This window comes from Diaporthe citri (genome assembly GCF_014595645.1).
Source record: "Diaporthe citri strain NFHF-8-4 chromosome Unknown scaffold_5, whole genome shotgun sequence".
In the NCBI taxonomy this organism is placed as follows: Eukaryota; Fungi; Ascomycota; class Sordariomycetes; order Diaporthales; family Diaporthaceae; genus Diaporthe; species Diaporthe citri.
The window spans coordinates 4232939-4255719 of NW_025064850.1; the positions used below are offsets into that span (position 1 = coordinate 4232939).

The 22781-nt window shown below is 46.0% G+C and overlaps 5 protein-coding genes across 5 annotated transcripts; 3 read left to right on the plus strand and 2 right to left on the minus strand.

Annotated features, from left to right (window-relative positions):
- Positions 1–711: 711 nt before the first annotated feature.
- On the plus strand, positions 712–1976 carry INS49_011760 (uncharacterized protein; the record flags this gene model as incomplete). The annotated part of the gene is made up of 2 exons (XM_043172470.1): positions 712–1754; positions 1817–1976. The coding sequence occupies 2 exons, from the start codon at positions 712–714 to the stop codon at positions 1974–1976; spliced, it is 1203 nt and encodes a 400-aa protein (XP_043024215.1).
- Positions 1977–4058: 2082 nt separating this feature from the next.
- On the minus strand, positions 4059–5528 carry INS49_011761 (uncharacterized protein; the record flags this gene model as incomplete). The annotated part of the gene is made up of 1 exon (XM_043172471.1): positions 4059–5528. The coding sequence occupies one exon, from the start codon at positions 5526–5528 to the stop codon at positions 4059–4061; it is 1470 nt and encodes a 489-aa protein (XP_043024216.1).
- An 832-nt stretch (positions 5529–6360) lies between these two features.
- INS49_011762 (uncharacterized protein) lies at positions 6361–11642 on the plus strand (the record flags this gene model as incomplete). The annotated part of the gene is made up of 2 exons (XM_043172472.1): positions 6361–6542; positions 6812–11642. 2 exons carry the CDS (start codon positions 6361–6363, stop codon positions 11640–11642), a joined length of 5013 nt encoding a protein of 1670 aa, XP_043024217.1.
- A 995-nt stretch (positions 11643–12637) lies between these two features.
- Positions 12638–13842, minus strand: INS49_011763 (uncharacterized protein; the record flags this gene model as incomplete). The annotated part of the gene is made up of 4 exons (XM_043172473.1): positions 12638–12682; positions 12756–12908; positions 12971–13169; positions 13814–13842. 4 exons carry the CDS (start codon positions 13840–13842, stop codon positions 12638–12640), a joined length of 426 nt encoding a protein of 141 aa, XP_043024218.1.
- A 1002-nt stretch (positions 13843–14844) lies between these two features.
- Positions 14845–15341, plus strand: INS49_011764 (uncharacterized protein; the record flags this gene model as incomplete). The annotated part of the gene is made up of 3 exons (XM_043172474.1): positions 14845–14854; positions 14976–15113; positions 15178–15341. The coding sequence occupies 3 exons, from the start codon at positions 14845–14847 to the stop codon at positions 15339–15341; spliced, it is 312 nt and encodes a 103-aa protein (XP_043024219.1).
- Between the last annotated feature and the right edge of the window lie 7440 nt (positions 15342–22781).

The following is a 22781-nucleotide window of genomic DNA, read 5'->3' on the forward strand; positions in this document are numbered from 1 at the left end:
CGCGGACGGGACCAGCCCTCCACTCCAAGCTTGCAACCCGATCGCATCATTCTCCATCCGCAGGGCTCTGCGTCAAGCAACTATAAACAAACCGGTGGGATCCATCAGTTGCAGCCCGGCCCAGCCCTCCTCCTTGGCGCCGGTATATCTGCACCCCAGTCTGCCCTACCACGAGTGACAGGCATACCTGCCCATCCTTGCCCTCAGTCTGACTCCCATTCCAACCGCATATGTTGGCGGCTTACCTCCTACCAGACGTATAAACTGCTGCTTGTAACTACTTAAAATATCCAGTCTCACCCGCGCCGCCTCCGCCTTCTTGATCACACCCACACGCCCTCAATCACACCCACAACTCGCCAGCCCCCCCCCCTTCCTTTTTTGTTTTCATTCTCCCGCGGCCTCGCAAGCCAACGATAAACGTCGGCCGTCATCTCTTGGGCGACCCCTTCAAGTTTGCTTGTATACGCACATCTGTTTGATCTCCCCCTTGCTGAGTGTTCGCCGTGTTGACCAACGTTACCTACGCGGGCCTCAACTCGGACAGCCTTGTCCAACACTTGCGTACGCATCGACCCACAAAGGATCTGGCCGGTCGAGGATACTGCCTGCTATAACGTACCCCGGGGCTCATCGGAGACTCTGCTTGGCGAGCCAACCGGTCTTCGAACGCATCAATAACACTTGGGCCCTGTCTCGTCGCCTCGAGCCATGGACCTCACGCCGCCCCTGACCCGATCACCTGCTTCGACCCCGAAAACGTACTGCCCGTCGGAAACATCGTCTTCGGACTACCCCTCGCCTGGCCTGGTGGAGCAGCACTACAGGATCTCGTCCATGTATGAGTCTGACGCCCCCTGCTCCATGGCACCAGAGAACTCACTCCCTCCGCTCGACGGTCTGGCTCAGGGCGAGTGGAACCCCGCTGCGGCCCTGCACCCATCTCTGACTACTGCGTCCATGTCCAGCGTGCTGAGCGCTGAGTATGACCCCTTCGCCGCGTACGGGGGCCCTATGCCTGGATCCTACTCCCACGACATGTACGGCAGCAACCCGCACACCCCACCCCATACCATGGCTGTGTCGCGCTCTCCAGATCCATCCCTACGAAGAGCCTCGCTGGCTTACCCACCCGTGCCAGCTTCTTCAAATCCGACGACGCCGAGAATAAAGGCGGAGACACCATCCGAGTACGACAACACGGAGGGCTCGCAGTACCCGTCCCCGCGCATCACAAATGCACCGTACCCGGCTAGCATGAGCCCGTACCCCCCGCTACCCTCGCTTGGACAGCCGGCCATGCAGACAAGTAGCGGATACGCATCAGAGGGCCCCATGGCAGCCTGGGCCAAGCCAGAACAGTATCCTGTGGAGCCCGACCATTTTTATCTGACCGCAGGCAGCCAGTCGCCAGCTGCTGTGTTCGGACAGCAAGATGCGAGGAGACCGGGCCGGATCGGCACCCGGTCGAAACGGACGCCGAGGAAGCTCACGACCAAGGAGGAAGCCAATTTCCAGTGCGATGTGAAAGGGTGTGGCAAGTTGTTCAGCCGCAGCTACAACTTCAAGGCGCACATGGAGACACACGATGAGAGGCGGGAGTACCACTTCCCTTGCCAGGTCGACGCCTGCACCAAGAAGTTCGTGCGCAAGACGGACCTCCAAAGGCATCACCAGAGCGTGCACGTGAAGGAGCGCAATCACAAGTGCGACTACTGTGCGCGCATGTTTGCCCGCAAGGATACGTTACGAAGGTATGCTCATGACGCACCAGGCCTGCGCCGAAGCTTACGCTAACCCTTTTCTCGTTGTGCAGACACATGGATGATGGTTGCTCTAAAAGATTTGATATCGGCACGTTAGACTTGCGTGCCGCCGACGAGGATAGCGACTCTCGCATCCTGCCCCCTCTCGCCATGCCGCCCCTGAACCGGAGTTCGTCTGATATGAATCCGAACTACTCATGGGGAAGGTGAAGGCGAAGGGGGGGGGGGACGTTGTCCTACTGGTAGGACATCCGTGTATAACAGCAGCCCACCTATCCATGTCAGTCAGTCGTCACGACTGGCGGCACACCGGCATGGGCTTTGTACAATACGGCACCGAGGTCCCAGTACCCGGGCAAGGATCTCGCAGCGTGGTGCCATTTGACGGTGTGAAGGTCAAGTGACGTGGTAACCACGGCCTGGAAGGCGGCCGTGGTCTGGCAAAGTGCCCTGTCAGGGGCCCCACTTGCGGATGCAATGGATGCCAAATTGATTCCTGTCCGAGGTAATCAATATGTAGATTTAGCTCTATTGCAACGGAACAGATATGAGTATCTACAACAATAATGAATAAGCCGTGTGCCCACGGAGAAAAGACTGGTCGCAAACACATTTTGACGCCAGTCTGCCAAACCTCCACAACAGCGTCTGTGATGTTGAGTACAGGCCGGTCGGAATCGCTGGTGCAATTCAGGGGCACGACGGCTGCGCTGGAGGCCAAGCGACTCAACATCAACCCCGCCAGGGCTGGCCTGATGAGGATTTGTTCCGGAAAATGAGAATGAGACGCTTTTGCTTGTCACCATTTTGTCGGGTTGAACGGGTCAATCTGAGTCCCAGTTGGGACATGGACCACTCCTGTAGGCAGTCGTGAACCAGCAGCTGTCAGCCTTGTGTGATCACGTCCCAAAAACACAAAACCTCTCTGGACAGCCATACTCTCTGTACTGTCGGCACGCCCACGTCACATTTGGTTGAGTGTGACTGGTTTCTCAGCCCAGTCTTCTAAGAAAAGGCGACGTGCTGCAGGAAGGAAGGATTCGACCCGGCAGGACACAACTTTGGATTCGGACCCACTCATTGGCCAAGAAGCGCCCGTTGGAACAGGGGTATCAGGCCCCCATTGCAGCCAACATGCACTTCCGTTGTCTGCCCTGTCCATTGCTCGACCAGCGACCAAAACAGGAAACCACCATCCACAGCCCCTCCCACCGACTAGAGCTAGATCGATCAGGGACAGGGACACATACACACCCTCTCTCTCTCTCTTTCTTCCTGAGCCAAGCGGACATGCTCGGGTCGTTCGCGTCCGTTGTTGCCGACCTACACAAAATATCCAAGCAATTTGGGGCACCGGCCATGTGGTGGTCCCGAGATGCGTAGGTGGACGACGCAGTGCAGTATTCGAACGCCCCGACAACGGGAGAATCGTCATGGGGACGGCGAACAGGAGAGTGAGGCAGTCAACAAGCAAGACTAAGCTAGGTTTCCTTGTACTCGGGTTTCGTCGTGCCGAGAACTTGTATGGATTTGCCATTTCTCTATGTCCAATAATCGGTTATCACCACTTGAACATGTCCCCACGCTTCGGCGTCAGTTGTGCTGCGATTTGAATGTCACCGGCGGATAAATAGAATGCATGGTGAGGGCTTCAATTCGAAACGCTTACTGCAATGCCTGCGTTGGAATACAGGGCGACAAAGTCCTCTGATCTGATACCAGCATCTTCGTGAAGCGGCTTGAAAACCCGACCCTCAGTACGGTCACCTCTCCCGGGCCTTTCCTCTCAGAAACGACGAGGGCTCTCCGTGGACGCTGCAAATATTCTGCTTCTAACTAAACCGCACTTATTGAATCCTCATGCAGTCTGACTGTGGCCCAACACAGTCCCATTCCTCAGATAGCGAGACATGCTCCAAAGACGCGCAAGGGCGGTAGGCTGCCAGGTCTCCGAGGACTGCCGAGGCACGAATTGTATCATGCCAGCAACGTCTGCCCCCTTTCATGATTCGGAAGGTGTGCGGCATATCTGGTGCTAGGTAGCCAGCTCATTCTGGCTCTTGGGTGCACAATAAGAGACACGAAGTGTTCGGGAGAGAAGTATGGCGCACCCCGGGACGCGTTAGCCCACAGCTCCCGTGGCACTGCTCCGGCGATGAGCGGACATTCGCTCCCTCAGACAAAGTCGACTGGCTACATGCGCAGAAGCTCATGGGCATTCTCATAGAAGAAGAACAAGAAGCTGACTTGAAACAGAAACAGGCCATTGATGCAAGCCTGCTCAGCGTCCTTCTAGGCCATACTCCTCGCCTGGGACCAGAAGTTCTCCATCTTCGACCGGGCGAGAATGTCACGCGCTTCGCCATCCGTCTCGGCAACCTTGGAAGTCCAGCGCTTGAAAGCCCTGGCCTTGACCTCGCCCTCAAAGACGAGTTTGCAGTAATTGAGGGTCATGTCCCTGAGGGTGCCCTTCTCGTCTTCGGCCATGAGCCACGATTTCTGTTGTGCTGGCTGGACATCTCGGGAAGGAGTGTTCTCTGTCCATTCGATACGATTGCACATGAGCTTCTTGTACTTGTTGATACTCCATTGACCACCCTCTACCACGACCAGGTTGAATTTTGGGTGCATGACGCAGACTCCTGTGAGGGCCAGCTGCTCGGCATTCTTGTGGATCTTGAAGCGGTGTTGGCCGTTGGCCAAACTTCCAATCTTGAAGACGAGGATGTGGAGGCCCTTGGCCGCGTCCTGTTCTTGGTTTGCTGCGAGTTTTTCGTGTTGTTGTTCCTTGGTCAACTTTCGCTCCTCATTAGTCTGCAAGTGCTTTTGGTGTCTCTCAGCAATCTGCTGGTTCACCATCGCCTCGACGGCGGTAGGGTCCTTGACAGCCTCCTCGCCCAACACGCGCATGAGATTGCCCTTCTTGACCTTTGGGGGAGGGGCGGGAACAAGGCCTAGTCTGATCTTTGCCTGCTCTTCCTTGAGCTCTGCCATTCTGCGCTGTCGTCGGAGCTTGGCCTGTTCCTTGGACGTGAGATACATGGGCTTCGGGGCTGGGGTGTTCTTTTCCTGCGGGGGTTCCAGCGCCACAGGATGCTGGATCAAGTTTGTCACAATGCTGTCCTCGGTGCCGGCTTTGATCGAGGAGGGGTCATCCAACACGTTGTACGAGGAAACCAGCGCCTCGTCCCACCATTCGATTTCTGGAGGGGCCTCTACGACAAAATTCTTCTCGCCGAGGTCCTCGTCTATACCTGCCTTCCTAGTCTGCTCTGCGATCCTCTTCTTCATTGCTTCGAGGGCAGCTTGCCTTCGGAGGGCGTTCGCCTGTTGAATGTATTTGCCTTTTTGGTTGAAGAGGAGCTGGCGGGGCATCCTCTGCTTCCCGGCCGGGACGGTCGAGTCGGCCGGTGGTAGATAGGGGTTGACTCCGGAGCCTCCAGCTTGCGCGTTCCGTAGGGAAGTGTTCTTCTTGTTCATGGAGAGCCTTGCTTGTTCGGACTGGAGCCGTGATGGCGGGCCAGCGCCCGGCTTTTGGTCGGCCGACGTGGAAAGGGATGGTCTCCATTGGCCCAGGTCTTCCAGCGCCGGATGGAGACCTACATTGAGACCTCCCTTGGCCTTGCTGCCGTCGATGGCAGCAGCCACTCGTGCCTTGAGGGCAGCCATTCTGTCGGCCGCGGACTCTGGTTTCTGGATGCGTGAGGAGGCGTCATGGCGCGGCCCGAGGCCGTTGGCTGGTGGAGTCTGGTTCCTGTCCATGATGGAGAATCCGCCACCGAAACCAAGGGGAGCGCGATGCACAAATATGTCGGGCGAGGCGCAGAAGCCGTAGTGTAGGGGGCAGAGAGGTAAAACGCCGGTGGGCCACGATGAATGGAGCTCAGGGCTGGAGACAGACAGACGTGCAGTCAGACGGGCGGGTCGCAAGCGTGACTGGTCTGAGGAGCCACGCGGTGCCGTTTGCAGCGAGCTTCAGGTTCGACGGCTTGGGGTGTGATTGGTAGTCGAGTCTGCTGTGCGATGGGCTGCGCACCTGCCAGCTGCAGCAGTGACAGAAGATGGACGAGGGCGATGGCGACGGCGGCTTGGGTTGGGCTGGGCTGGCAAGACAGAGGTCGACTATGCCTGTGGAACTAGGCAGGTCTTCCCCGTTCGCAGGAATCCGGCACCTTGTAGTCAGATGCTGGGACGGGACGGCAGCTTATCGATAAGCGTCTGCCACAGTATCTAACCTTGCCCAGGTACCAAGATACCTAGTTTGACAGTGTACACAGTATTGCCGCCCCTCGCCGCCAAATTTTTTCTTGCTCCGTCTGGTCTCGACGGCGGTCGGCCAAGGGAAAATTTCACGGCGGCTATCATCCCAGTCCGCTGGCTGCATTCCAACCCGTCTGCTCACCACCTCACCAGCTTGCCCGCCGCTTCTTGCAAGGTACCGGCTGTTTCAACCTCGACGGTGGTGCTGTGCCAGCCTGATAGTAACACCCACTGCAGATCGCAACCCTCGGGTACTAAGCATCTCGTCACAGCTGGCCCACAGGGTCTTCACGGCGCAGCGGTGACGCCAGTGCCGTCACATCCCCATACCATCATGAACATCTCGCAGCCCGTGTCGTCCTCGGTCGACCGAGTCGAGTTCACATTCCTCACAAAGGAAGAGATCCATGCTGTGTCGGTCAAAAAGATTGAGAATGACACCACCTTCGATACCCTGCTGAATCCCGTCCGTGGCGGCCTGTACGATCCTGCCCTTGGATCATGGGGCGATTCAATGTACGTGACCGATGCGATCCCGCCGCTCCTCCCGGCCCTCTGTCTTTTCCACCCAATCTTTGTCCTCAGACATACCGTATCCAAGCATAAGCTCACACACTGCGTCTACTCCCCAGCTGTACGACGTGCAATCTTGGCCAGCAATCCTGTCCCGGCCATGCAGGCCACATCGACCTCCCAGTTCCAGTCTACCACCCGACCTTCATGGACCAAGTCCTTCGCCTGATACGCGCTCAATGCGTCTACTGTGATCGCCTGCGCCTAGCAAGGCGAGAGATCCACCGCTATGTCTGCATCTTTCGCCTGCTACAATATGGCCTCCTCAAGGAGGCAGGCATGGTTGATGCCATAGGAGAGAACTTCCACGGCCTGGCTATGCCCGACGTTCCCCAAGCCGACACAGCCGACTCCGACTCTGAGGATGAAGCCGGTGCTGCTGACGGCGTCATGCGAGCGCGTGATGCCTATGTCCGCCGGGTCCTGCAGGACCACCGAGCTGCCCTGGGTCGCCGGAAGCACGAGGGTGCTGCTGAGCTACGCACCGCCTTAGTTGGCGAATTCTTCAAAGATATCGTCAAAACAAGGGTGTGTGCATCATGCCGTGGAGTTTCCCCGACCTACCGCAAGGATCGATCTGTAAAAATTTTCGAGAAAGCCCTGTCACCCAAGGAGCAGGCCAAAATGGCACAGGCTGGCTTTAAGCGAAACGAAGGTATTCCGAGTCAAGCATGGAAGAAGAACGGCAGAAGGAGCGGATATGGTTCTGATGAAGGCGTCGCCGATCTGTCGTCGGACGAAGGGAATGCCTCAGACGAGGGAAGCGGTGACGCGCTGGATGAGGACGGCGAGGTTGTCCCGCGCAAATCCACTCGAAAGAAGTCCGCGGAACAGGCAGGAGTTGCCCAGCGATACCTCTCACCGGCCGAGGTACGGTACAGACTGGCGACCCTATTCGAAAAGGAGCAAGAAGTATTGGCCCTGGTGTACTGCAGACAACCACGCGCCAAAACGACTCCGCTGCTTGCCTCAAATATGTTTTTCTTGGAGACCATCCTCGTACCGCCAAACCGTTTCCGCCCCGAAGCTCGCACCGGGGACTCTCAGATCGCTGAGGCCCAGCAGAACAGCCTCTACAAGAACATCATTAGGGCGTCTGCGCAACTAGCATCCATATACAGGCAGATACAAGATCAGTCGAGAGGGGTAGTCGATCCGAGAGGAGAAAGAAGCATGACAGCGCTCCATGAGGCCTGGACCGAACTTCAGGATTCGGTGAACGCTCTGATCGATCGCAATCTCAACCCGGTGCAAGGAGCAGCTGCGAAGCGAAACGAGGAGGGCATCAAGCAGAAGCTCGAAAAAAAGGAGGGTCTCTTCCGAAAGAATATGATGGGAAAGCGAGTCAACTATGCCGCCCGAAGTGTCATCTCCCCAGATCCCAACATCGAGACCAATGAAATCGGTGTTCCTCCAGTCTTCGCCCGGAAGCTGACCTTCCCCGAGCCTGTGACAAGTCACAACTTCAAAGACATGCAGCAGGCTGTCATCAACGGCGTTGAGAAATGGCCGGGCGCATCGGCCATCGAGAACGAGAACGGCCAAACGATCAACCTTCGGAACAAGTCCTTGGAGGACCGTATCGCGCTTGCCAACCAGCTGCTTGCCCCGACCAACAACACCTCTAGCGGACTGAGGAACAAAAAAGTGCATCGTCACTTGGCGAACGGTGACGTGGTGCTGATGAACCGCCAGCCGACACTGCACAAGCCCTCCATCATGGGCCATCGGGTCAGGGTTCTGCCTGGCGAGAAGACCATCCGCATGCACTACGCCAACTGCAACACGTACAATGCCGATTTCGATGGTGATGAGATGAACATGCACTTCCCTCAGAACGAAGTGGCGCGCGCGGAGGCGCTGCAGCTGGCCGACACAGACCATCAATACATCTCAGGGACAGCAGGGAAGCCGCTGCGTGGTCTTATTCAAGACCACTTGTCGGTTTCGGTTGCGCTCTGTGACAAGGATACCTTGTTTGACAGGCAGGCCTATCAACAGCTGATATACGGTGCTCTCCGTCCGGAGAGTGGCCACATCCTCGGGGAGAGGGTTGAAATGGTGCCCCCGGCGATTCTGAAGCCCTACGCGCGATGGACAGGCAAACAAGTCATCACAACAATCTTGAAGAATATCAGGCCGCCGAACTGCGGTGATTTGTGGATGAGTAGCAAGACCCAGATCCCAGCCGCACGGTGGGGCCCAGACTCAGAAGAAGGCGCTGTTCTGTTTCAAGACGGCGAGTTCATTTGCGGCATTCTGGACAAGTCCCAGCTCGGGCCGAGCTCTGGTGGCTTCATCCACTCCGTTCATGAAGTCTACGGACCTGCCGTTGCTGGCAAACTACTCAGCAGCATGGGCCGTCTCCTGACCAGATATCTCAATATGAGGGCGTTCACCTGCGGAATGGACGACCTGAGGCTGACTAGAGAAGGAGAGGAGAAGCGGAGGAACACGCTGGCGGACGCACCTCACATTGGTCTGCGGGTTGCTGCCAAGTACGTGACGCTTGACGACCAGCAACCCGGGCCATCAGACCCCGAGCTTCTCAGCCGCCTGGAGGAAGTTATGCGAGATGACACGAAACAGGAGGGTCTCGATGTGCTGATGAACAAGGGTTCGTCTGATCTGTCCAGTGCTGTGACACAAGCGTGTCTGCCCAACGGCCTCGAGAAGCACTTTCCCAAGAACCAAATGCAGTCCATGACAACTTCGGGTGCCAAAGGCTCTCTGGTCAATGCCAACTTGATTTCATGTAATCTTGGTCAGCAAATTTTGGAGGGTCGCCGAGTCCCACTCATGGTCAGCGGTAAATCACTGCCCAGTTTCCGACCATATGACACAAACATCCGGGCCGGCGGGTATATTGTGAACAGATTCTTGACGGGCATAAGGCCACAGGAATACTACTTCCATCACATGGCTGGCCGCGAAGGTTTGATCGATACAGCTGTCAAGACGTCTCGTTCGGGTTACCTTCAAAGGTGTCTCATCAAGGGCATGGAGGGCCTCGTAGTTGGCTACGACAGTTCAGTGCGAGACTCGGACGGGACGCTGGTCCAATTCCTGTACGGGGAGGACGGGCTCGACATCGCGAAGCAAAAGTACTTGACAAACTTTGGTTTCGTGCTCCGCAACTTTGAATCGCAGCTGGCGCAGACTAACGAGGCCACCGCGCTGGGCTTATTCGATCACAAAGATGAGTTCCTCAAGAGGAACAAGATGGCAGTGAAAAAGGCCAGGGCCAACGTGGTCAATGCTGAGGAGCCTGTCAACTGTGCCGTTGCTTCAGCACGGCATGCGTTCGCCACCTCTGAGAAATTCTACGCGGCCATGGCGGAGTACATGAAGACCAACCCAGACGCCCTGATCAGAGACAAGAAGGACAAGGATGAGGGCAAGCGATCGGTAGGAGCCGAGCCCCTTCCTCGGAAACAGGTGGAGAAAATCCTAGCGGCCAAGTATCTAAGGTCTCTCGTGGAGCCCGGCGAGGCGGTTGGCATTGTCGCCGGGCAATCGGTCGGAGAACCATCCACACAGATGACGTTGAACACGTTCCATTTGGCTGGCCACTCGGCTAAGAACGTCACGCTTGGTATTCCTCGACTGCGTGAAATCTTGATGACCGCCAGTGCGAACATCTCGACACCGGCCATGACACTTGTGCTCAACGAGGAGCTGTCAGCGGATGATGGTGAAAGGTTCGCCAAGGCTATCAGTGTGTTGCCTCTATCTCATGTCTTAGACAAGGTGGCCGTCAGCGAACAAGTCGGAAAAGGTATTGGCTACGCTTTGGCAAAAATATTCCGCATACGCCTCAGGTTTTTCCCTTCGCATGAATACACGGAAGCATACAACATTGGCATCTCCGATGTGCTAGACACGGTGGAGAAAAAGTTCTTGCCACAGCTGCACCAGGTCATCAAGAAGGAAATCAAGAAGAAGAGCAGTGGTGTCACCTCGGCGACGCCAGAAGTCGGCATCAAGTCCGGCACCATCGAAATGGCCGACCCATCGCGCGAGGTGGGCGGCCCTGCGGATGGCGACAACGAAAATGGCGATGACGACGACGATGATGATGACGGCGGCGACGATGATGCTACGAATGCAAAACAGCGAGCCAACCGCGGTGAAGAGGCGTCGTACGGTCCCAACGACGACGAAGATGACGCAATTCAGCAGCGGCTGGACAGGGAAGCGGAAGTGGATAGTGAGGACGAGGATGAAGGCTTCGGAGGAAGCCCGCCTGCAGAAAAGGCGGGCGGCCCGGCGGGTGAGCACGGCACGTCGGCAAATGACTCTGATACGGAGGGCACCTCGCGCGAGGGTCGTGTCAAAGAGAAGATTTCAAACGTCACCAAGTTCCGGTGCGACGAGTCACACGGCGAGTGGTGCGACTTCGTTTTGGAGTACGACGTCAACGTGCCCAAGATCCTCATGTTGAACCTGGTGGAGGTTGCGGTACGAAAGACGCTCATCCAGCAGATACCCGGCGTGGGCCAGTGCACCTTCGTCGCCAAGGACAAGGTCTTTGACGTTCGGACCGGTGGGGAGGTGGAGGCGTCAGTGGTCCATACGGCCGGCGCCAATCTGCAAGCCATGCAGAAGTATAGCGACTACATCAACCCAAACAAGATCTCGACAAACGACATCGCCGCCGTCCTTGCTGTCTATGGCGTCGAAGCTGCCCGGAACAACATCATACGGGAACTGAGCAATGTGTTTGGCGGCCACGGCATCAGCGTAGACAACAGGCACCTGAACTTGATTGGAGACCACATGACAAGGAACGGCGGCTTCTCGCCGTTCAACCGGATGGGTCTCCGGGGCAATGTGAGCCCGTTTACCAAGATGAGTTTCGAAACAACGCTGGCCGTCCTGAAGGATGCGCTGCTAGATGGTGACTGGGACGACCTGAGCACGCCAAGTGGCAGACTGGTCTTGGGGAGGCTAGGGAAGGCTGGCACGGGATCGTTCGATGTATATACCGCCGCGCCTATGAGGCACTTCGATCCGATGCGAGCAGATGCGATGGAGGAGTAAGGTGGGTCGATATAATGTTGGAGACGGGCTGGCAGCCCGAAACCGTCCGGGCTTTGAGCATGGATTTCAATGAAAGGAATGAATATGAGTTTTCCAAATGCTGTCTACGCGTACGTTGCATTGACTGACATGTCCTTAATCTGCCTCCAGATGACTGCGAGCAGGTTGACCTAATGCCCGGTTCGGACCACTTCGCGGGCACTTGGCTCCTTTAAGGGCGCGTTGACGCCTCGCTCATGCCTGGTTCTTCGGAATACACAGCCAACGGGGCACTAGACTGCAGCGTCCAAGAGTCAGCGCGGTTACTCAATCGTGGACTGGCAGTCGAGTATGACGGGAGCAGATGAGACGAACCATACCTGGACGACAACATCTTCACTACTAGCGATCTAAATGAGGCAGCAAGGAGACAATTGTTATGAACAGAGGAATGTTCTTGTGGCCACAACTAGCTACGCTGTCAAGCCTTGTTCGCCGACGCGCAGTTCTTGTCACACAGGAATGCGATGGTGCTATAGCGACGGCCGAGAAAGTGCGAGGCCGCAGGATGGGCGAGAACATCTATGCTCACCCCATTCATGCATGCACTCGCGCTCAATGCGTCAGGCTATTAGGACAGGGCACACCCACCCTCGGGAGCCAACTCGATCGGTAATGTCTGTTGACAGGTCGGGTCAAGTCGCGGCGCGTCACGCTCGCTGCACGGCTCGTGCGGGCAAGCACAAGTAAAGGCAACAAAAGGCAACATGGAGCGAACGCGAGATGTAGTTTGTTGATCATGAATTCCCCTGTTCAATATCGGGCGGCGGCAGCGTCCCATTAGCTGCGTATTCTAATGTACAACCCGCCCAAGAAAGCATCGCAACTGAACGCCATGGATCCCCTTTCCCTGTGGATATGACCATCGTCAACCGAGCATTGCTGTTAAAAAATCATCGTGTCCGTCCCAAAAACCAACCCATCAAGAAATCCCATTGCAGAATAGGCTAGAAAACCTAGTTGCGCTCACCACGGAGGCGGCGGGCGAGCTGGATGTCCTTCTGTGTGGTTGTTAGCGTGTGTCCCAAGGCGCGTCGAGCGTGTCGCGTGTGGGTCATGGGGTGTGTAACATACCGACTGGATGGTGACGCGCTTGGCGTGGATGGCGCACAGGTTGGTGTCCTCGAAGAGGGAGACGAGGTAAGACTCGACCGACTCCTGCAGGGCACCGATGGCGGAAGACTGGAAGCGGAGGTCGGACTTGAAGTCCTGGGCGATCTCACGGACCTGTTGGAGGCGGCGATGGTCAGCGGGGTTCGGTGACGCGCATTCTGAGGGGTGCAACATACCAGACGCTGGAAGGGGAGCTTGCGGATCAGCAGCTCGGTGCTCTTCTGGTAGCGACGGATCTCACGCAGAGCGACGGTACCAGGCTTGTAGCGGTGAGGCTTCTTGACACCTCCCGGTGGAGGGCGCGGACTTGCGGGCGGCCTTGGAGGCGAGCTGCTTGCGGGGAGCCTTGCCACCGGTGGACTTACGGGCGGTCTGCTTGGTGCGGGCCATTGTGATGATGGAAAGTGATGTTTTCTGAGTGTTTGATTGATGACGCGACAAGACGCGATGCAGCTGTTGATGGAAGGAGTTGGTTGGCTGGGTGGGGTGGAGAGTGGTGGATGGATGCAGAGGGAAGAAAGCGGGAGAGGAGATGGGTGGGGGAGTTGAGATTTAAGTAGGTGGCGGCAGCTGGGTCGGGGGCGCTGGCTGATTCGGGGTGCAAGGGGCCGGGTGTGTGGGTGCAGTGTGGGTGTGGTCTGTGCTTTCCCGGTTTGGGGCAGGTTGGGTTTTGATGGGCCGTCAGAGGAAGGAAAAAAAAAAAAAAAGGCGGCAGAGCGATGGAAAACAAAGGGTGTTTTTTGGAGGGCGAAAGCGAGCCTGTTTGGCAGGGAAAGTGTGGCAGCGTTTCTGGTGGGAGATTTGGGGTGTGCATACAGGGATCACGACAGCGCCGATTTTCGATTGGATGCAGCGCTGCCCCGCCCACGACACCTTTCCGTTTCGAGACAGCGGTGCTGTCCAACTTGTCGCTTCCAACTTGTCAGCCGGCGGCGCCCTCCTGTTGTGTGTCAGCAGTCGTCACTCGTCACTTTCCCTGGGACGGTCACAACTGCCAAACCTCTTGTGGCATTTCCTACTCCTTGCTCCCAGGCCCGGCCAACCTCATACTGGTGTGCTCGATGCCGGGCGGGCGGGGACCTGCAGACAAAGGGCCAACCTTAATAATTGTGGGCAAAGGTGAAGGCGCGCCTGACGAGTGAGTACACTAGTAGACCAGATTATCCTATCCTCCTGTCCAACGGCCAAGGGACATCATCCGTCGATGGTTGCCTGGATGCCTGGCCTGCGACATCTACTCTGCCCTCTACACGTATCACAGTACATATGTAGCAATCTAAACCACACCGCTCGCACTAGACCCATCGTCGCTGCCAGGCTCTCCTTCGCAGATACGCAGAAGTCTCACAGCGCAAGGCATGGTGATATCGACTTTGCCACTACAGCTTGCCCGGGTGCTTGGTCAAGGGTCATCAACAAGCAGCATCGTAGGCTCGTTGCTGGCACCTAGACATGCGGAATTTTCGATCTTCAGTCTCCCTACTCTACGGTAGTAGACCAGCAGATACATGCGTGCACGCCATGTGCCCATGTACATAGATGCAACGCAGCCATGCGGATATCGGCGCAAGCAGGGGCTGCATCTCGGGTCCATAAACAGGCAAACGACTGAGTGACTGAATGGTTGAATGACTGAAAGTGCGCAGGCGACAGATTTGGCTTAGTACGGAGTTTGCTGGCCAATCACAAAATTCGCCCGTCCTGCCTCTCGACATTTTGATGGGCCCCTGTAACTCCAAGGCTGTGTGTGGGCTGCGACCTGCCCGCTGCCTGGGACTGGCCTAGCGTGCTGATCTGAGGTTTCGCTTCCTCCCTCCTGGCGGCCTGGCTGATTCGCCGCGCCCCAGTTCCAGCTCCTGCAGGCCCCGACCCTTACTTAAAACCTCCCGCTTCCCCGCGTCACATCTCTGTCGCGATTGTTTGTTCCCCATCTTGATCCCACCCATTCAATCAACTACCACTCAATACAGCATCTTTGTCTGTCATACCCGTTGCGGTACCTCATCAATCAACCTTCAACAATCCACACTTTTCTACCCCTCCAATCAACATGACTGGACGTGAGTACTCTCCTTCCCCATCCACACACATGGCCCTTGGTGTCGCGTTGGTTGCGACGCGTCCTCCTGTTGCCCTCTCCCCTGCTCGCCGCGCATGTCGGCTGACCAGACTCTCGAACAGGTGGCAAGGGCGGCAAGGGCCTCGGCAAGGGAGGTGCCAAGCGTCACCGCAAGATTCTTCGTGACAACATCCAGGGTATCACCAAGCCCGCTATCCGACGTCTCGCCCGTCGTGGTGGTGTCAAGCGTATTTCTGCCAGTAAGTCTCTACCCGTGGCCCGCACGTCTCGCCGTGGCAGCTGGCTGACCACACCCTCCCGCAGTGATCTACGAGGAGACCCGCTCCGTCCTCAAGTCCTTCCTCGAGGGCGTCATCCGTGACGCTGTCACCTACACCGAGCACGCCAAGCGCAAGACCGTCACATCTCTGGACGTTGTCTACGCCCTGAAGCGACAAGGCCGCACCCTGTACGGCTTCGGTGGTTAAACATCTCACGACTGTAGGCATTGTTTTTCTGTTTGAGGCGGGGTCGGCATCGGCACTAGGGCTGGTTTGGATTGTGCCTACTATGATGATTATGGGATTCGGTTTCTGCTTTGGGTTCTCTGTACCATACGGGCAAACGGTGTTCTGAGTGGATAACATAATTGATACCTCCATGCTTCAGGAGGGCGGTACTTGATGAAAGCAAAATCTACCTGGCACGCTCCGTACAACCGCGTCTCTGCACCTGACTTTGTCATGTTTGTGGCATCACCAAGAACCGTCGGCGTAGGGTCGTGCAGGTGGGTCTGAGCTCCTGCCAGCGCGACGGCATGTGCGACAATGCCTGTGTCCGGGCTGCTCACCCTACCTGCTAGGCATCCAAACTGGAGTGTCAAATACCTATCAGGTGGGCTGGCACTTGTGAGCTCCAGCCTCTGCCTCTTCATGGACGGTGCCGCCTGGGGACATGTAAGGTGACCGAAGCCCGAGCGCCGAAGGCCGTCGTATGGCCTCAATGCAAGCACACTACTCAGGGTTTTCCTTCTTGCTGCGGATGTGAAGATACATACACTGGGTGATCGCGACGCGGCACAAGTGGCAGCTGTTGAAACTGCAAGGTCTCGCGTATTGGGGCAGGTTCTGTAGGTCCCCAGTCAGTCAAGGCAAGTGGGACGTTGCACGGATCCGCTCTCTTTAGCCAGGAGTTTACAAAAGCCATCTCTCATCCTGGCGAGAATTCGACCCTTCTTCCCTTCGCCATTGACGGACAGTGTCTGATTTGCGCCATGTCCTCCGAGTCAGTTGACCCGCCTCTCTATGGCCCATATGGTAAACAGATTGAGTGCCGGGTTTGGCTGTCCACTTCCGGGGAAACGAAGGTGTTGTGCCTGTGTGTTGCTAAAATGAATCTTGTGCAAGCCTGTGGTGATTAGGTCAGGCTCGTTGAGGAAGATGCGTCAAGGAGCAGCACGTATGCGGAAATCACTCAAGCGGAGCCAAGTCAACCTCGACAATCTCAGACTTACGGGCTTCGATCACTGATGCTGAGAGGAGCACCAAACCCCCCTTTTATTTCCACGGGCTTTGGGTCGATAACTGGCACAATCAGCAACTCGCCCGTTACCGGCAGTAGTTCTGACGCTCCTCCTTTTCCTCACAGCAGGTACGGCTTCCTCGTCGTATCCGCGATCTTATTGCCCGAGCGCGTTGAATTTCGGCAGCTACCTTGACTTCAGCCAACAAGCCGCTGCTCAATCCTTTTCCCTTGATTCAAGCCTGGCCTTGGATGCGTACACAAGACGGGGGCCGAGCAAGTCCGCGGGCACGATATATGGACGGGACCGTCCACTCGGTAATAACGTATGTGTTTCTCAGTGGTTAAATCACTATGGGGAAACTTGGACGGGAGGTTGCAGCAGATGTCCCGGCCGATGGGCCAGACCTGCCCAGTCACGAATCTACTACTGCTAGCAAATAGACCGCTCGGCCAAAAGACCAGTAATTTCCAATCGCTATTGGAAATACCCAGCAGTATACAAGACCCGTGCCGTCACATGCCCCAGTGCTGCTGTGCCCGCGGCTTCCGGGTTTCAATAGGCCTGGTATGGCTGCGGGCCCGGCTACAAAGGGAAATACTTAGGAAGGGATTTAAATAATTATAATGGCATTTTCATTTTTTAATACTTAAGTTAGTTATTAAATAATGTTTATAATATATTACAAATATTACGTAAAATAATTTACATTTATAAAGATATAAGTAATATATAATACTTTTTTTATTAAAAGTATTCTTTAAGCTTATATATAAGCAATAAATATTTATAAGCATAACCTTAAAAAAGTAATATTTATAGCTTAATTAAAGTTTAAGGCTTAAAAAGTATTTTAAAAAAATAATATATATATTAATAATTAATATAATTTATAAAGTAAAGAAAAATAATTAAAATTTAATTGTTTTTTAATATAAAAATAATTAATAAGTTTAAATTATAATTATTAAGTTATCTTTAATTAATTTATATTATTATATTATATATAAGATAAGGTAAAATTGAGTAATAAAAAAAGAAATAAAAATTTAAAAAGCTTATATTTTTAAAGATTATTATATAAGTAATTAAATAAAGGTTTATTGGAAAATAAAATAAAAAAGGGGAAAAAAATATAATTAGTAATATAAGTTAAAAAGTAAGAATTAATAATAAGTAAAAAAAATATTATATTAAGCTTTTTATTAATTAATAAATTAAATATTAAAAAATAATTTAACTAAATTAAAAAAGTATTACTTTTTATATTAAAAAGTAAATAATAAGTTTTATAAAAAGTTTTTATAATTATAAGCATATTATAAAAAGATAATAATATTAAGCATAATAAGCATTATAAGTAATTAACATTAAAGCATTAATAAGTAAGGATTATATATAGCAGCATGTAATTATCCTTAAATAATTTATAATTAAAGGAAAGTTTTATAACTTATAATTATAATCTTTTTTCTTTATATATAATTAATTTAAATATAATTAAGTTTATTATTAAGAAATATATATTAATTTAATTAATATTAATTAATAATTACTTATAAATAATTATAAAAATAATAAAGTAAATAAAAAAATAAATTTATATTATTATTAATTAAAATAATAATTATTAATAATAATTATTTTAATTAAAATTATAATATTTATATTAAATAATTAATATTAATATTATAAAGATAAATAATTATTAATAATAAAATTTTATTTAATTAAGTATTAATAATTATATTATAATTTAAACTAATAAAAATAAATTAATAATGCTTTAATCTTTTTATTAAAATAATTTAACTTATTAATTAATAAGCTTTTATTAATACCGTAAATTTATTAATTATATAATGCATTTTATTATAATTAATATTAAAAATGCTTATAATTACTTTATTTTAATATAAATAATACTTTATATTTACTTAAATTAATAAATATATAAATTATTTAAATATTTAAATATTTAAATAACTTAATAAAATAGCTAAATTTAATAATAATATTAACAAAATACTTAAAAATATTAATAATGCTTTTATATAAAAACTTTAATTACTTTTTAATTTAAATAAAAAGTTTTAAAATTAATAAATTAATCTTAATTATTAAAATAAATTAATAATAAAAGTAAATAATACAATTAATTAAATATATATTATTATTTATAAATATATAAAGAAAATATTAAAATATTAAAATATAAATAATAATTTACTTTAATGCTTTATAAAATATTTTATTTTTTAAAGTATAATAATATTTAAAAAGTTAATAATTATTTAAAACTTTAAGAAATTCCTTTAAAAAAAAGAAATTAATATTAAAGAAAGCATTAATAAGTAATATATTAACTTAAAAATATTACTTTATATATAATAAATTAAAGTAATATATAATAAATATTTTTTATAATAAAAAAAAGAATTATATAAAGTAATTAATATATATAAACTTTTTAAATTTTATATTTAATAACTTTAATCGTAAAAATTAAAAATAATAAATACTTAAAAAATATTTATTATTTAAAAAATTTAAAAAACTTTAGCTTTTAATATAATTTTATTATTTATAGCTTTTTCTTTTTCTTAAAACTTAAAGTAATTATTTTTTTTTATTAAAAATAATAAAAAAATTTAAAAACTTTAATCTTTTTATCCTTAATTATATATAAAATTAAAATAAAACTTTATTTAATTAACTTTTTTATAATAAATATTATAATTATTATCTTATAAAAAGAAAATCCTTATTTAATTAAATATAAGGGCTTTTTTAAAATATAAGAAATATTATTTTAATAAAGATTAAATTTATTAAAACATTTAAAAACTTTTTAATTTAAAGGATAATTTATAAGTATTTTTTTAAAAGAATTAATAAAAACTTTATATTTAATATTTATGGGAATAATACGTATGGGCGTGGCGTGCCCACGCAGTGGGTGCGCACACGCAATGCATAGATTTAAAGGTGCAAGGTTTAGACTAGTCTTATTAATAGCAGCTACCAGCTAGTGCTAGCCGGCTGCTAGCTGGCGGTCACGTATCCTATGCACAGACCACTATAGCTAGCCTATAGCTAAACAAGGGAAGGCTGTAGCTTCGCTATAACCTACCCTTTATATATTATAGCTAATTTAAATATAACTAGTTTATTATTAACTAATATATATTAACCTAATTAATATTAATTAATGCTTACTTAATAAGTATAAATAGTTAAATATTAAAAAGATAAATTTTATTTCTTAAAAGCTTATTTGCTTATAATAATTTTATTAAGGGACTTTATATTAATAATAATGCTATAAGCTATTAAAAAGCTTAATTAAGCATTAAAAACTAATTTATAATAATAATATTTAATTTTTAATTATATTTATTAATATAAATTATTAATAATAATAATAATAATTATAAAAAGCCTTAATTAAAAAGCTTTTCTTAATATACTTTTAAATAATTATAACCTTTCTTAATTATTAAAAGCCTTTTTATAATATTCTTAATTATTAAATAAATTGATAATAAGCTTTACTTAATCTTATTTAATTTATAATAAATACCTAACTTTTAAGTAAAATTAATTAATTTATAATAAATACTTAATTTTTAATTATATTATCATTATACTCTTAGCTCTTTTTATAATACCCTTAAAAAGCCCTTGCTTAATACCTTTAAGAAACCCTTACTTAGCATCTTTAAGAAGCCCTTACTTAACACCCTTAAGAAGCCTTTACTTAATACCTTTAAAGAAAGCCCTTATTTATAACTAATGCCCTTAAGGTATTAATATAATACCCTTAAGGCTTATAATCCTTTAAAAAACCCTTAAATATTTAATAAAATTAAAACTTTAAAGTATTAATAAATAATATTTCTTTTAAGCAATTTATATACTTAATTAATATATTTAATTAAATATTTTAAAATATTAATTAATAAAAATAAGTAATTAATATAACCATTTTATTTATTTAACTAACTTAAAATTATTAAAAAGATTAATTAAAATTTATTATTAATTTAATTATATAAATAACTTAATTAAATCTTTAAAATATTTACTTTTTAATAATAATTAATATTTAATTAATAAGCATAACATTCTTTTTTCTTAATATCTTTCTTATTAATACTTTTTAATAAAATCTTAAGTATAAATTACCTTAAAGCTAATAAAGATTAATTTATTAAATAATAATAATATTTAAGCGCTATTATTTATAAGTAAATAATTTAAAAGCTAATTATTAATTTATAAGTATAATATAAAAATATTCTTTCCTTTCCTTTTATCTTATAATTAACTATTATAAGATTTACTTAATAGCAATAATCTTTATATTAATAATAGCCCCTTTTTTTAATAAAGAGGAAGTTATTAATATAATTAAAAGCTTTAAAAGTTATTTAAGCTATAATAAAGATTTTTTTAATAAATTTTAATATAAGTTTTATAAATAAATAAAGAAATATTTTTAAAAAATTAATTAAAGGCTTTTTTATAAGCTTAAATAAATATTTTATTATTATAAAATATATATAAAATATAATTATATATTAATAATAAAAGCATTAATTATTTTAATTTAATTAAATAATTAAAAATTATTTTAATAGCTTTAAAAAGAATTTATAGCAATAACTTTTTACTTATAATTAAAAGCATATAAATATTAAAAAAAGCCTAAGCTAATTAAAATAAAGCTAATTATTATAAAGTTAACTATTAAAAAGTTAACATCTTCTTTTTCTTTTTATTAATTATAACCTCCTTCTTAGCCGGCAATGCCCTTAACGCAAGCCTCATAGCAATAGCCTCTTCCACGACAACAACCTCCTCCTCACTGGGAGACTATGGGAATAGTACGTATGGGCGTGGCGTGCCCACGCAGTGGGTGCGCACACGCAATGCACAGATTTGGAGGTGCAAGGTCTAGACTAGTCTTATCAATAGCAGCTGCCAGCCGGTGCCAGCCGGTGCCAGCCGGCTGCCAGCTGGAGGTCACGTGCCCCGCGCACGGACCACCATAGCTAGCCTATAGCCAGACGGGGGAAGGCTGCAGCTTCGCTGCAACCTACCCTCCACACACCATAGCCGATTCAAATACAACCAGTCTGCTATTAACCAACGTACGTTAACCCAACCAATAATATTATTATTTATTATAATATTAAAATGTTTATAACTATATAATTTATATTAAAACTTATTTTTTAAAAAATAATAAATAATCTTTTTAATATTAATAATAATATATAATTTAATAAAATATTTAAAAAAAACTTAAAGTAATAAATTATATAATTTATTAAATAATAAAATAAAAGTTTTTTTTAATATTTATTATATTAATATAAGCTTTTTTATTTATAATATATATTTAAAGCTTAAAGCTTACTTTAATATAAAGATTAATTATTAATAATACTTTTATAATTAAACCTTAATTATATTTAATAAAATATATATTAACTTAAAAAATATTAATAATATTAGCTAAGTTAATATACATTAATTAATAATAAATTAATTATATTTAAATTAGCTATATAAAAGGAAAGAAAGGTGCAGCTATAAGCTGCAAAACCTTCCTTTAGCTATAAATTATTTAAGGATAATTATATATTACTATATATAATCCTTACTTACCAGTGCTTTAATAATAATTACTTATAATGCTTATTAAGCTTAGTATTATTATTTTCTTATAACATGCTTATAATTATATTAATAATCTTTAATTAAGTAATTAATATATATCTTTAAAAAATATTAAAAAAAGTTAAATTAAACTTAAAATTATTAACTTTAAAGTATTAATTAATTAAATTAATTAAAAGTAATTAAAGATATATATTTATTTAATTATATTAAATGCTTACAAAAGGCAAGTATATTAAATAACTTAAGTTATTATTAAGAAGTTAAAAATTAATTACTTTATTAAAGTATATAATTAATAATTATAAGTTTTTTTAATATAAATATATATTAAAATATATTAATTATATTAATTATATTAATTTATAAAGCATAAGTTATTATACTTTTTATATAAATATTTTATTTATAATATATTTTATAAACTTATGCTTTTATTACTTATATTTTTATTACTTATAATATTTAAATTAAATAAAGATTAATTAATTATTAAAAAAAGTTAAATATAAAAAATTATTAAGAAATTATTTAACATTAATTAAGTTAATAAATAAAAATATATATAAAATTAATATATAAGCATTAAATTATAAAATTTAATTAAAGATATATATTAAATATAAGCTAGCAATTTAAATATTTATAAAGAAAATAACTTATATTATTATTTTTAAGAGTAAATTTTTTAATATATAAGCATAATTATTAAAATCTT